General features: G+C 43.9%; 1 protein-coding gene across 4 annotated transcripts in view; it reads left to right on the forward strand.

Moving 5' to 3' along the window:
- The first annotated feature begins 5,582 nt into the window (after positions 1 to 5,582).
- UPF2 (UPF2 regulator of nonsense mediated mRNA decay) overlaps positions 5,583 to 14,541 on the forward strand; it is a 72,558-nt gene continuing 63,599 nt past the window's right edge. The window contains exons 1-3 of one of the 4 annotated variants that reach the window (XM_075081606.1): positions 5,583 to 5,811; positions 11,214 to 11,593; positions 12,650 to 13,429. In XM_075081606.1, coding sequence (XP_074937707.1) covers positions 11,232 to 11,593; positions 12,650 to 13,429 — 1,142 coding nt within the window. In that variant the 5' untranslated portion in view covers positions 5,583 to 5,811; positions 11,214 to 11,231. Of the gene's footprint in view, positions 5,812 to 5,942; positions 6,093 to 6,216; positions 7,943 to 11,213; positions 11,594 to 12,649; positions 13,430 to 14,541 lie in introns of those variants that run through there. The other 3 variants (XM_075081605.1, XM_075081607.1, XM_075081608.1) reach the window with 3 other exon arrangements.

Consider the following 14,541-nt stretch of genomic DNA (forward strand, 5'->3'; position numbering starts at 1 on the left):
TGGTGCAAAGACTAATTGGAGGCTGGTAACTAGCGGTGTTCCCCAAGAGTCCCTACCAGGTCCAGTCCTGTTTAACATCAGACGAAACAAGACTGGGAGGAGGGGCTGATACATGAGAGGGTCATGCTGCCATCCAGAGGTACCTCAATAGGCTGGAGAAATGGGCTGATGAGAACCTCAAGGAGTTCAACAAGGAGAAGTGTAAAGTCCTGCACCTGGGGAGGAACAACCCCATGCACCAGTACATGCTGGGGGCTGCCCAGCTGGAAAGCATCTTGGCAAAAAAGGACCTCAGGGTCCTGATGGACACCAAGTTGAACATGAACCAGCAACGCACCCTTGCTGCAAAGACAGCAAATGGTATCCTGGGCTGTTAAAGTACTGCCAGCAGGTCCCTTCTACTCAGCACTGGTGAGGCCACACTGGTCCAGTTCTGGGCTCCTCATTACAAGACAGACATGGACATATTTGAGACAATCCAACGACTAAGATGATGAAGGGACGGGAGCACCTCACAAATGAGGAATCTGAGGGAGCTGGAACTGTTCAGCCTGGAGAAGAGAAGGCTCAGGAGGATCTTATCAATGGACGTAAGTACCTGCAGAAGAGTGCAAAGAGGCTGGAGCCAGGCTCTTTTCAGTGGTGTCCAGTGATAGGACCAGAGGCAACAGACACAAACTGAAACACTGGAGGCTCTGTCTGAACATCAGGAAACATCTTTTTACTTTAACGGCAACCAAGTCCTCAAACAGGATACCCAGGGAGGTTGTGGAGTCTCCATGCTTGGAGATATTCAAAAGCTGTCTGGACAACTGACTTTAGGAAGCCCTGGCTGAGCAGTGGGGTTGGACCAGATGACCTCCAGAGGTCCCTTCCAACCTCAACCCTTCTGTGATTTTGTAAACTTTGTGTGAATTCAGGCCTGGGAGGCAGGAGGGGTCCTGGCAAGTTACCTTTCCATAGGCTTGTGCCCATGGACCTACTTGGTAGATTGCCTTCACAACAGGGAAATCAAAGAGTATTTTTTCCTTCAAATCAAGCTTTAGTTATATGCCTTTGGAACAGGCAGAACAGGATTTTGCAACTGAATCAGTTACAACACCACAGTTGGACAGGGATTTTATGATATTCGTAGTTCTTGGAGAGGGGCCACTTGTGTTCCTTGAGGTCTGTATGGTTGGTCTTATGCAGATTTATAGCAGCCAATTTGGTAGAAAAATAAAAGTGCATGACCTTTAAAGCTGCAGAGAAGGCAAAAGGATACAGCTGTAGTAGGACAGTTGACGTGTGGCCAACAGAGTAAAGCATAGCAGGAATGTGGCTTTGAATATTTATTTTTTCAATGTATATTAGAACAAAGGAACCTTGAAAATAATGTTGCAATATTACATGATTTTGCGGAGTTGACAGTAAAGAGGCAGGATAGGTTGACAGAGTTAAATATTTCTACCCTGTGCTTGGGGAAAAAGACAAATGTTGCAGGCAGATCACCTGATGATGAAATACTTTTCCACAGTTCTTATGCAAATATCAGTCAAATAACAGATATCAATGTGGTTTTGCTTTAAAGCAGATAGAGCGTTAGTTTAATATTTCCCAGTTAGCTCTGATAGGAATAGAATTATAGAATCATTTAGGTTGGAAAAGACCTTTAAGTTTGAACATCAAAAATCTTCCGAAGTTAAAAAGGACTAAATGAGGTGGTTTGGTCACACAGTGTGGATCTTGGCAAAGTAATGGAATATTTGTATACACAGGTTCACTTATGGGTTTAATCAAGTCTAAGCATGGGTTTATGGAATATATAACTCATCAAGTAAACTTGTTGGTTTTTTTTCTGTGATTCAAAATTCAGTTAATAAAGATTTAAAGTACTTTGCAGACCTTTGCCAGCGTAATCATCTTGCCTAGCACACGATTACATGTGGCAAAAGCCTTGCTGTACTATATCTAGGTCAATAAAAGGTTTTGTTGACTTTGTTTCATATCTAAATGTGAGAAAGTGATACCTATGCCAGCAGAAACACCGCTGCTAAGGGCATATGCTCTGGCTTTGCAAGGGGACTCTCCTGGCCTGAGTCTCCTGGCACAGTGAGCCTGTCCTAGAGAAGACCCCTGTGGGACGTCGATTCTGTACTACCTGATGTTCTGGCTAAGCGAACTAGAAATGCTTGAAAATCAAGGTTGTATATACTAAAGAGTATACGGCTGACTACCTCACAGATCTGAACTTGCAATATTTAAAAAAAAAAATCATCATCAGCTGGGAGCATTTCTAAAGGGACTGTAGTCCTTGCCACTTTAGTAGTTGTATCAACCTGAAAAAACTGCCCACAAATAAGTCCTGGTGAAGTTTGTCAGCTGGTGGTATGTGGTGAAGAGAGGTTATCTTGGATCTGAGTGTCAAGATGGGCTGGACATAAACAAATGTGATTTATTACAAGGCTAATCAGAAGTACTCAGTGTGGATTCATCGAGGGGAGATCATAGTTAACCAACCTGAGAGCCTTCTATGATGGTGTGACTGGCTGGGTCAATGAAGGGAGAGCAGTGAGTGTTGTTTACCTTGACTTCAGCAAGGCTTTTGACACTGTCTCCCATAACGTCCTCATAGGTAAGCTCAGAAAGTGTGGGTTAGATGAGAGGACAGTGAGGTGGACGAAAATGGCTGAACGGCAGAGCTCAGAGGGTTGTGATCAATGGGGCAGAGTCTGGTTGGAGGCCCGTAACTAGCGGTGTTCCCCAGGGGTCTGTGCTGGGGCCAGCCTTCTTCAACATGTTCATCAATGACCTGGACAAAAGGACAGAGCGTGACCTCAGCAAGTTTGCTGATGATACCAAGCTGGGAGGAGCGGCTGATACACCAGAAGGCTGTGCTGCCATCCAACAAGGCCTGGACAGGCTGGAGAGCTGGGCCCAGGGGAACCTCATGAAATTCAACAAGAGCAAGTGCAAGGTCCTGCCCCTGGGGAGGAACAACCCCATGCACCAGTACAGGCTGGGGGCTGAAGTACTGGAAAGCGGCTTTGTTGAGAAGGCCCTGGGAGTGCTGGTGGGCAGCACTGTGCCCTTGTGGCCAAGAAGGCCAAGGGTATCCTGGGCTGCATTAACAGGAGTATGGCCAGCAGGTCAGGGAGGTTATCCTCCCCCTCTGCTCTGCCCTAGTGAGGGCACATCTGCAGTGCTGAGTCCAGTTCTGGGCTCCTCAGTTTAAGACGGATGTGGAAGTGCTTGAGCAAGTCCAGCAGAGAGCTACCAGGATGATAAGGGGACTGGAGCATCTCCCTTATGAGGAAAGGCTGAGAGACCTGGGTTTGTTCAGCCTGGAGAAGAGAAGACTGAGGGGGGATCTCATCAATGCTTATAAATATCTGAAGGGTGGGTGTCAAGAGGACGGGACCAGACTCTTTTCAGTGGTGCCCAACAACAGGCCAAGGGGCAACGGGCACAAGCTGGAACACAGGAAGTTCCACCTCAATATGAAGACAAACCCTTTCCCTGTGCGGGTGCCAGAGCAGTGGCACAGGCTGCCCAGAGAGGCAGTGGAGTCCCTTCCCTGGAGACGTTCAAACCCTACCTGGGCGTGGTCCTGTGCCCCCTGCTCTGGGTGTGCCTGCTCAAGCAGAGGGGTGGGAACGAGAGGGTCTCCAGAGGTCCCTTCCAACCCCTACCATGCTGTGATTCTGTGATTTTAACAGGATGAGGCACAAGCTTGTACACCTTGAAAAGTACATGCACTAAAATGTAGCTTCTTTCCAGGAAAGTGACTATGAATAATCTAAAAATCTAAATATTTTGGGAATAAAACAGATGGGTCTGAAAAAGTTATGTGAATACCGGCTCAGTTGGCAAAAAGGATCATTTTCTGGATTTGGCTACAAGGGAATACTGAGTACACCTACAGATTCTACATTAGGCCAGTATTTGGCAGAACTGTGATTACTCTCTGACTACTGTGTGTATGTTTGGTGCCAGTAATTGAGGAAACATACTGAAAAAATTGGGAAGAAGATCTTCAGGAATTAAAAAAAAATTGGAAGACATGGTTTATATCTGAGACTCAGGAAATGAGACCTGCTTGGTTTTATTTTTGGTATGTTAGTATAAAAACTTGATCAGTATGTACACAAATGAAATGGGTACTTTATGAGGAAAAGCTTTCCGAGCTACCAAACATAAACCAAGATTTACTTGCACGGTCTTTACAAGAGACAGTTCCAACATCGTCGTAGCTGTGGGAGAATGTGATATAAATAGAGAAGGAGCTTTTGTTTCCCTTCAAAGCTGTAGCAAAAGTGTATTTTATTTGTGTTAAAATGGCAGCGATATCGTTCTTCAGAAGACAATAAGCCAACATTTCTTGATGTAATGCCACCAAAACTGATCCTTAAGCCTAATGTAACACCGAGTCTGCTTTTTCAATCCAGCCCAAAACAGAATAATACAAAGCACCCACTGACAGGCTGCAGGATTGGTGCCTTCGGGAAATAAAGCGCCAACACGAATATGGAGCTTACCTCCTCATTTAATCCCTTTTTTTTTCCCTGGTAAGCACACCGATCTTCATTCTGGTGAATCAGTTTAATCAACCTCGTAACTCAGGATATCCTGGCAAGTAAATGCAGTCTTTGTGTAGCCAGGGCACTTGAGTGATCTGTGTAAATAACAAGCGTGACTTTGTCCTTTCAAACTTTTCCAGAAAGAGATTTTTAGATGCGTCTGCAAAACGAGCAATGAAGTTAACAAACAGGAGGAGAGCTCTTTCATGGGAAAAAAACCTGTCCATTCCTGTACCAGTTGGCAGAGGATACCTAAAACTGTGCATCAGTAAACAGAGTCTTATATTTGGGCTGACTCTTGCCCCTGAATAAAAGGTGGCTTTAACAGCTGAATAATCCCATTATGCACATCCAGGCCTGTGCCTGCTGTCACGGTCACGTATGTGCGTGTGCTTGTTGTAAGTCCGGGGGGGGGGTGTCAACACTTCCCTGTAACTAAGAAAAAGCTTCTGTCAGAATCTGGATTCTAAATGTAAAATAAATACCAGATTCACACTCTGAAGTTCTGGATTTTGCCAGCTTTTCCAGCTCGGGTCACTTTAGAGTTGCCCAATGACACCATGCCCAGATGATAGAATCTTAAGAATGTCCTGAATTGGAAGGGACCCGCAGGGATCATCGCCTCCAGCTTCTGGGCAGGCCATACCGATGCGCAGGCCATGAGCATTTCAAATAAACTGGGAAGATTCGTGCACCTAAATTTACCGTTGTCAAATGCCTTCGGATGTCTAGACAAGAATTCTGACAAGGCAGGAGGGCGAAGTGGAGATACCAGATTTAGACATTTAGACTACAAAACACAACAGATGACATCCTTTAAATCATCAATGATGTCATAACTTGATATTACACCACTGTTATTCCCAGTGTTTTATCATGGTGACAGCTGAACGGATCAGACAGCGTCGCGCGGATGCCCACCCGTGCGGTACAGCTGCCGCGCTCTCCCCCCGGAACGGCCGCCTTTAGCGTGGCGACTAGCGCGACGCGACGTGACGACTCATGACCCAAGACCGTCACGACAGTGACGTCACGGGGGGGCAACAAGGCGAATCGTGCGCTGGGGACACCACGGAAGCGCCGTTTATGTCCCATCCTTCCCCGCCCGCCGCCGTGAGGAACGGCGTCACCAACAGCCCCCCCGCCTCCCGGGACTTCCGCCTCCGCGGCCGCCCGGTAACCCGAGCAGGGCCGCCCGCCGGCAGGACCCCGCCCGGGACTGCCTGTCGCGCTGCCTGACCCCCGCCCGTCGGTAAGGGCCCCTCGCTCGGCCGTCCAGGGCAGCGGCGACGGTGCGGCTAGGAACTGTCGCCCTCCCTTTACGAGGCTGGGCGTCGCGGGGCGGGTGTGGCGGGCTCAGTCTGGGCTGTGCTGTGCTGCGCTGTCGGTCAGGCAGCGCGGCGGGCGCCCCGGTAGGGAGCGCGGCGGGCGTCGCGAGGGGAGCAGAGCGAGGGGGCCTCGCGCAGCGGGGAGGGGGCGGTGGAGCCGGCGGGGCCGGGCCCGGGCCCATGTCCGTGTCCGCGCCGAGCGGAGGTACCGGGCACGGAGGGGGGGGAGCACCGGCCGCCTCGGGAGGGAGGGAGGGGCGGCGCGGCGCGGCGCTGCCGTGTGTGCGGAGAGAGGGCCCGGGGAGGCGGGGGCCGTGAGGCGGCTCCGCGGGGCTGAGGGGAGGGAAGGGCGGCCGCAGGGCGGCGGTGGCGGGGAGCGGAGCAGGTGGCGGTTGTTCTTCGGCGAGCGGGGAGAGCAGAGCCCGAGGAGGGGCTGGGCTGCCGGGGAGCCTGCGGACGTGGGTCGGCATCTGGGGGCCCGGGAGGGCTGCCAGCCAGGAGCGCTCTGGCTCCCTATCTGTTCAGTGACTTGTATGTAGGCCTCTTTTCTCCCCAGTGGAAAGCGCGTTCCCTCACATCTGACAGCAAAACACTTTGTCCGAGACTAATGGAATCGAAAGTAAAAGTGCCCGGCCGGTTGGGCAGGCCTGCCTTCCCTGCCCGTGTGCAGGGGGGGCTTGTTTCCCTGCGTTCTAATTTCCTGACTTCCTCTGCGTCTCATCTTTCAAAACTTATGGCTTAGTTTGTTTTCTTCTGATTGACCGGGGTCTTTTTCTCATGTTCTTTCCCTTACTTTAAGGGAAACCTTAATTGCATTTCAATTCTTGAAACTTTTAATTTTCTAGTGGTGCGATTTGTAACGGTGAAGAAGTTTTGTTGCTCTTTGAGGTTTTTCAGCAGGTCTTGCCTACAGTCTTTATCTTCCTTATCTCTTTTGTAATAGAGTAGCTGCATAAAGGATTGTTTATGTGATCAATTTAATTTCTGGTAGCAGTAAAAAAATGTGGAAAATCTCAATATTCTTAGTTTAATAAAGCTGTATTTCTTCCCCCATACTTGTATTTGCAAGGATTGATATTCTGGTTCATGGTACCGCAGTCTGTGACAGTCGGCTGTTTTTATTGATTTGAGAGGATTCAGTCATATCAGACCAGACCAAGGTGTTGATGTTTTATCTATTTCTTCTGAATGGTGACTAGATTAATGGTGCTGAATACCTTTTATGACTCTTTGGTTTGCTTGTGAGTAAGTACATGGATGCTTTCTCTTAAATGTTGCCTGTGACTTTCAAACCTATTTCTCAAGTTTCTGAGCCTAGATCATCATGAACTCAACCACGTCAGTTTTTCAAACTCTGAAAAAAATAGTGAAAAATTAAGAGAAGTCATTTTCTCTGGAAAAACAGCATCTGTATGTGATAAAACTAAGAAGATAGAGTGTTAAAGCATCTAAATGTCACTGCAGAAATGGACTGTCAAGGGTCCAAAAGCGTATGGAGCACTTGTATCTGTCTTCTCTATCCTTTCTAATCTTCAGCTGTAAGTGCCAGTTCTTCCTATCTACTGGCTTATGAAGTTCATGTCGTTATCTTGCCTTTTCATCAGGAGATTCACATAAACATTAGGTATTAAATAGGAGTTCTCATAATGATTAAGTTTCTCTTAATGTTTCCTTACTGTTCCCTTAATGTGAACCAAACTGTGTATCTTAGTCCTATCTCCAATAGAAGTGAGACCCAGGCAATCCTGCTGCCTCTCTGTTTCCATTTTTCTTTGCATCCCACAACTTTTGAATCTTTCTGCCAGTTTCAGTCAAATGAGGCAGATGTTTTGAAGGTATAAACTTTTTACAGATCTTGTGATAACTGGCAATTGAGGAAAAGTAACAGTGTCTAAAAGGACATCCTTGCTGTCAGCTGGCGCTCCTGTGCTGACCGGTGAATCCGCGCTTGGGGCAGCAGCCGCGCCGCCTGCCTCCTGCCATCGGTGGTTGGTAGACATAAGCAAGACGGCACTACGAGAAGGTTTGTGAGATAAGGAGCTGTATATGTAGCAGGTAGGGAGGAGTATTGTAACATACATATTGTGTGATACAGGACAGAAATCTATTATAAACTAGATCGTTGGGTTTATTTTGGTCAACAGTTTTTCATGGGGAAAAAGCGGATAATATTGCCTTGTGGTCGAAATCCCAGTGTACCCGACTAATGTCCATCCCTTTTCTTTTGATCCCATCTTCTCTATTTTGTTTTTATACAAACAGATATCTTTTAAACAGAATTCTGAGTTCCTAAAATGAATCAGAGTTTGAGTAGTGTGATGATTTTGGAAAGTGACCATGTTGTTTAAAGTTACAGGTGTAGCTGGATATTTTGTTTGGGTTTTTTTCCCCCCAATTGTATTTGAATTGTCCTGCTAACAACAGGTGGGGGACAAAGAGAAAAACTAGAGTATTGGAATTGTGGCATTCCAGCATTTCTTTAATAAAACAACCCTTTTTTCCCCCAAATGTTTTCTTTTTAAACTTAGCTCCCAATCTTTCAGAATCTAATGCCTTTTTTAGAACGAATGTGTTACTCTCATTTTTTTTGTTTAATAGACTTCTTGATGAAAAGCATTTTAATAAAGTTGTTGGAGAGTCTCATGCAATGTCCTAAAGGACCTAATCTTACTAGTAAGGTATTACGGTGATGTTTATATGCTAAAAGCTTCTGTTTCAAACCCCTTTTGCCAAAAATGGTGGGAGATATCGTTTAGCTGTCTCAAACTGATGGAATTCCCAATGTGGATTTGTAGTGAGGAAAGATTAATGAACTGTTATTGTTGAATTGGAAACAGAACATGTAGAGGATTTGCATCTCCCAGGTGGATACGTGAGGAACGGGTCCCACTTAACTGGCCTACAGAGATGGAAAAATTAGTTCAGACCTTTAATATGAAGGGGTTTGGTGGGGCTGCTTAGTTGTTTGGGGTTTGTTAATTTTTTTCCTTGGTTAAATACTGATTTAATATTGTTTTAAGATTATGTAGGTAAGTGTTTTTGAAATCCAGGTAGTTATGAGATGCTGAGCTTTGAAACCTTTTAGTTGTAGACATGTATTAGGGAGCCAAATTTGCTAGTACATGTTTAAGCAACACTGATTTGATTGGTCTCGCTTCTGTAAATCAGTGTCAGAAACATTTCTGCATTGGTGCTGTTGCCAATGGCTGTTAAATACGCCAAGACCTGAATAGGTTCCCAATTCGTTAAATTGTCTCTTCCCATATCCAAATATACTGTGAAGTTTTGTGAACAATTTTTTCTTCAGAAGACGTGGACAAGCATCTTAAAAATTGCAATGCAACGTTCCATATGAGATAGTCCGTATATGAATCTGTTGTCTTATTGTTTGGGAGATGGGGGAGGGAATGTGGCATACTTAGTTAGAAACAGAGATTTTCTTTAGTGTGATGTCCTATTTATAAATATCTTTCAAAATACTTAAAAATTATACTAAAAGCACTCTACATTAGATTGGAACGCGAGTGTCTCATCTGTTTTGTTGAGTAGATGCAGGAAATATGTGAATCTGGCATAGGCAAAAGTAGGGGTAGTAACTGGGCATCAAACTGGTGTTACTAATAAAAACCAAGCGATGGTTCTTCAGGAGATGTTACATTCAGTTGTGTCCCATCAGCCCTGCCTCTATATGAATTTAATTTGAAGCATGTGAATATGTGAAAAATACTTTTTGTTTTAAGAAATTAATTTAGGCTGCAGTAAATAAGGCTTAGGTGGTTCTAATTGCCTCTTCCAGTCCTGTCTGGCCCTATCTGTACCTGGGCATGAGTCAGCAGAATGCCCTTGTGGTAAGGCCAGCTGCATTCTAGACTGTAGTAACAAGTGTTACCCAGCAGGTTGAGGACCCTCTTACAAGTGGTTACGAGACCACATCTGGACACCACATCCAGTTGTGGATTCTCTGTTCCAAGAAAGGCATTGACGTGCTGGAGCAAGTCCACTGGAGGGCCACAAAGATTATTAGGAGGCTGGAGGACATGATATCTGAAGAGAAACTGAGAGAACTGGGTTTTCTCATCTGTACGAAAAGAAGGGGAAGTCCGATTAGTGTCTACACCAACCTAATGGGAGAGTATAGAGAAGATAGAGCTGGGTTCTTCTCAAAGCTCTACGGGGATATGATAAGAAGAAATGGAGACAAGATGGCGCATAGCAAATTAAAGTTTTTCAGGTACTGGAACAGGGTCCCAGAGGGGACCTTGGAGATACTCAAAACTTAGCTAGCTAAGTCCCTGATCTGATTTGACCTGCTTTAAGTGAGGGAGTAAACTAGGTGACCTCCACAGTTTCCTTCCGATCTAAATTATTCTGTAATTCTGTCGGGTTTTATTCAATATTTGTTATCTTTGGAATCCTCAGCCAAATGAAACTAAAGCTCAGAGGGCTAGAAACTCCAAAGATGCTAAAGCTCCTACAAGTCCTTAGAAAAACATTGGTTGAGTAGAAAGAGGTACAGATTGTAGCCTTTGATAACTCCTGATAATTGTAGCCTTTCCACTCTCATTTCTATTTGTTCTGGTGGCAGGGAGGTCTGTGTATGCATATTAGCACAGTGTGCTTTTCCAGCTGGTACTTGTGCTATACAGAAGAGTTGCTTGAGATGACTGGGGGAACCTTTGGTGGGGTGAGGAAAGAGGGGACAAGATGATGCCTTTTCACAACAAGGACAGTCAGGCATTGGAGCAGGTTGGCTGGAGAGATGGTGCAGTCTGCTTCCTTGGCAGTTTTCAAGACTGGAGCTTTGAGGAGTCTTGTCTGACCTCACAGTTGACCCTGCTTTAGCAGGAGGTTGAACCCCTTGAGGTCCTGTCTAACCTGCATTATACTATGATCCGAAGTAGAGGTAGTGGAAGGGAGAGTATTCTTAGGTGGAAGTGAGGCGCAGGTGCATGCCGAAGTATTTTTATTCATTTTTAAGGTGGGGGTACTTTGCTTTCATTGGTCTTGGATTTTTTGGCAGAAGGACTTCTGTTTATGTTCCAAGATCTTGGGTTCCTCAGGTTGCAGAAACTTCAAATGCTTCTACTTCACAATTCGTGCTGAAGACGACTTTGCAGTATAACACTATAACAAAATGATTAGTTTTTACCTGTTGTTAGGTCCATATCGTAGGTCAAGAAAACTTACCTTAAACCTGTATTTTGTTCTAATGAGTCAGGCATTCGTGAGTTACCTTACTTAGTTCTTAACTGAGCGTGGGTGTGCTGTGCAAGTGACCTTAATATATCAAGAAGTTAAAAGTACATATTTTCCTGTGATTCTGCAGGCTTGCCTGGGTAACACAATGCCAGCTGAGCGCAAAAAGCCAGCAAATATGGAAGAAAAAGAATCTCAGTTAAATAATAAAGAAAAGGAATTTAGTGAAAGGCGACCTGTGAGCACCAGGGAGAAGCCGAAAGAGGATGTCAAGGTTGGCATGAAGAGAGAGACTTTAAAGGTTCCTGAAGATAAAAAGAAAAAACTGGAAGAGGATAAAAGAAAAAAAGAAGACAAGGAGCGGAAGAAAAAAGAAGAGGATAAAGTAAAGGCAGAAGAAGAGCAAAAGAAGAAAGAAGAGGAAGAAAAAAAGAAGCTTGAAGAAGAGGAGAAAAAGAAACAAGAGGAGGAAGAGAAAAAGAAACAAGAAGAAGCAGCTGCTCAACTGAAGTAAGTTGTCGCTTAATGGTTTAACTGTGCCAAATGCTGTAGTGCTGCAGTTGGGGTGGTGGGCAGAATTACAAAAGGCGAACTGTTTGAGTTACTTATTATAAGTTGTATGTAGTCTTGTAAGTTTTACATGGCTAGCTGAGTGTGCTTTATGACTTCTGTGTAGTTTTGAGTTTTTACCTCTAACCTCTTTAGTCTCTAATATGGGTTTTTGATAGTGTTCTCCGTGGGATGACCAAGTAATGCACAAATATGCTTGAATAAAGAAGCACAGTTCTGTTAAGATCGAGAAGTGTTGGTGTAATAAAATTGGGAATAGAGGCTCAAACAGGTCCGCATACCATAATAGGAGTGAATGTACTGTGCAGGATGGCTGTACTTACTTTTAATCAGTCATAGACAGTTTATACCTGGACGGCAACCACAGAATGTAACCTGGCAGTTTAATATGTGGTATTACAAAGCCACTGTTTCTTAGTATGTTATCAAAAGGTACTACAGTGTTGCAGATAGCATCTTTAGACCAATAAAGCCAAGGTTCCAGACATTCTTGTGTTTGAAATATGTCACTTTCTAAGACTGGGGCAATGCCATAGCTGAAGTCTAGCTGGGACAGTTATACTTCACCTATGTACATTTTTCTGTGTAATATCAGTAGTCTGGGAATAAGATTTCCCTTACCTGGGTAACACAGTAACCTGTTGAAAGGTTGTTGTCCTCTTCTGTAAGAACTTAATCTCTGTCTGGAGTAAATGAAGTTTTATGTTTATATTTTCTATGTCTGTTGGGTTAACATGTTCTGCATAGAAATATTTGAGAAATTTAATTTTGTAACAAGTAGTGCTTGCCTTTTCAGCAAAAAAATGGAACAGTAGTTTATGAAGCAGATACTTTAGCTTTCTAGGATTAACTTGTTAAATATTAAAAAATAGAGTAGTAAGGGGAAATTGTGTTTAGAACTACTGGAGGGTTTCCAACTGTGACTTTTTTCCCTTTCAACTGTTAACCTGAAAGTAAGGTTCTGTAATGAAAATGACTAATTTTTATTTCTCTTAGAGAAAAAGAGGAAGCACATCAGCTCCACCAGGAGGCTTGGGAGCGCCATCAGGCAAGAAAAGAGCTTCGCAGCAAAAACCAGAATGCACCAGACAATCGCCCTGAGGAAAACTTCTTCAGCAGACTAGATTCCAGTTTGAAGAAGAACACAGCTTTTGTTAAGAAGCTAAAAACCATTACAGAGCAACAAAGGGACTCCTTGTCGCATGACTTTAATAGCCTGAATTTAAGCAAATACATTGCAGAAGCAGTAGCTTCTATTGTGGAAGCCAAACTGAAAATATCAGACGTGAACTGCGCTGTGCATTTGTGTTCCCTCTTTCACCAGCGCTATGCTGATTTTGCTCCTTCACTTCTTCAGGCTTGGAAAAAACATTTTGAAGCAAGGAAAGAAGAGAAGACTCCCAACATTACCAAGTTAAGAACTGATCTGCGTTTCATTGCAGAATTGACAATAGTCGGGATTTTCACTGACAAGGAAGGTCTGTCTTTAATCTATGAGCAGCTTAAAAATATTATTAACGCTGATCGAGAATCCCACACTCATGTTTCTGTGGTTATCAGCTTTTGTCGGCACTGTGGAGATGACATTGCTGGTTTGGTACCAAGGAGAGTAAAAACTGTTGCAGAGAAGTTTAACTTGAGGTTTCCTCCTAGTGAGATAATTAGTCCAGAGAAACAACAGCCCTTCCAGAATTTGTTGAAGGAATACTTTACGTCTTTGACCAAACACCTGAAAAGGGACCACAGGGAGCTTCAAAATATTGAAAGACAAAACAGGTGACACTCAAATGTTGCTTTTTATTTATGGAGAAAAAATAGTTTATTTATGAAATGCCTAGATTTGTTGCAGTATTTGTAAACAAAGTCTATTAGTGGTGTGTAGAAGATAAGTGTATTCTGCAATATATCTAAAAGAGGTTCTGAATTTGCTCTGAATACTTAAAAAGCAAAAACCAAGCAGACTCTTTGAATATCTCTAAAGAAAATGGAGGTCAACCTTTAGCTTTAATTCTCCGTAACTCCCTAAGTTTGACGCTCCCTTAGCAGCTTGAGAGTAATGCTTCTTTCCCAGCTGGTACCGCCCTTTTCCAGCTGGCACAATCTGCTTTCTCCCTTTCCACCCACACACATCTAATGGAGCATATGCCACAATGGCTTTGACTTGTTTACTTTTTTAGTGTACCAGTAAGGAGGAAAATTTAGGTTAGATTAACAATGTATCCCTTACGCTTCAATGTGGGCAAATTTTATATATTAAAATGTTGGAGGGTATATACAATGTGATTCAAATCCCCTTAAATGTCTATATGGAATACTAACATTGAAGGGTATGGATATACATATGTTTAAGATCTGAATAATTTAATTTCTACTACGACCACACTGTTTAACAAGTGTTTGCTTTTGTTTAAAGCATCCTGAATTGTCATTATTGGAGCCAGCCTAACCCCAACTGCTGGTCTTAAAAGGTTGTCATTCTTAAATACTTTTGGAAGCATTCCAGGCAGTAGAAATGAACATGTTACTGTTGTAGGCACAGGTTTCATCGAAAAGGCTGAACATCAGTCCAGAGCCAAATGTATGCTTGGAATACGTTAAAATTTGGTGTTCTCAAACCAAGGCTTTGGACTTGGATCCATTGTGGTGATGGGTGTTGTGCTGCAGTCTTAGCTGGTCTCGGTCAGCCAAGTGGTGTATGTCGCAGGACCATGAACTGACATTTGAGCTACCGTTATTTCTACAAGTACCTTATTACTTTAAAGTGTGTTATTGACTTAGATGTTATTTTTTTAAAGTTAACGAATATAAACTTTTATATTTTCACAGTTATAAATGGTTCTGAGCACATTGGTTTTAGCTGGGATTTCAATGTGGGAGTGTTGAAAAGT

The sequence above is a fragment of the Phalacrocorax aristotelis genome, chromosome 1, assembly GCF_949628215.1.
Source record: "Phalacrocorax aristotelis chromosome 1, bGulAri2.1, whole genome shotgun sequence".
NCBI lineage: Eukaryota > Metazoa > Chordata > Aves > Suliformes > Phalacrocoracidae > Phalacrocorax > Phalacrocorax aristotelis.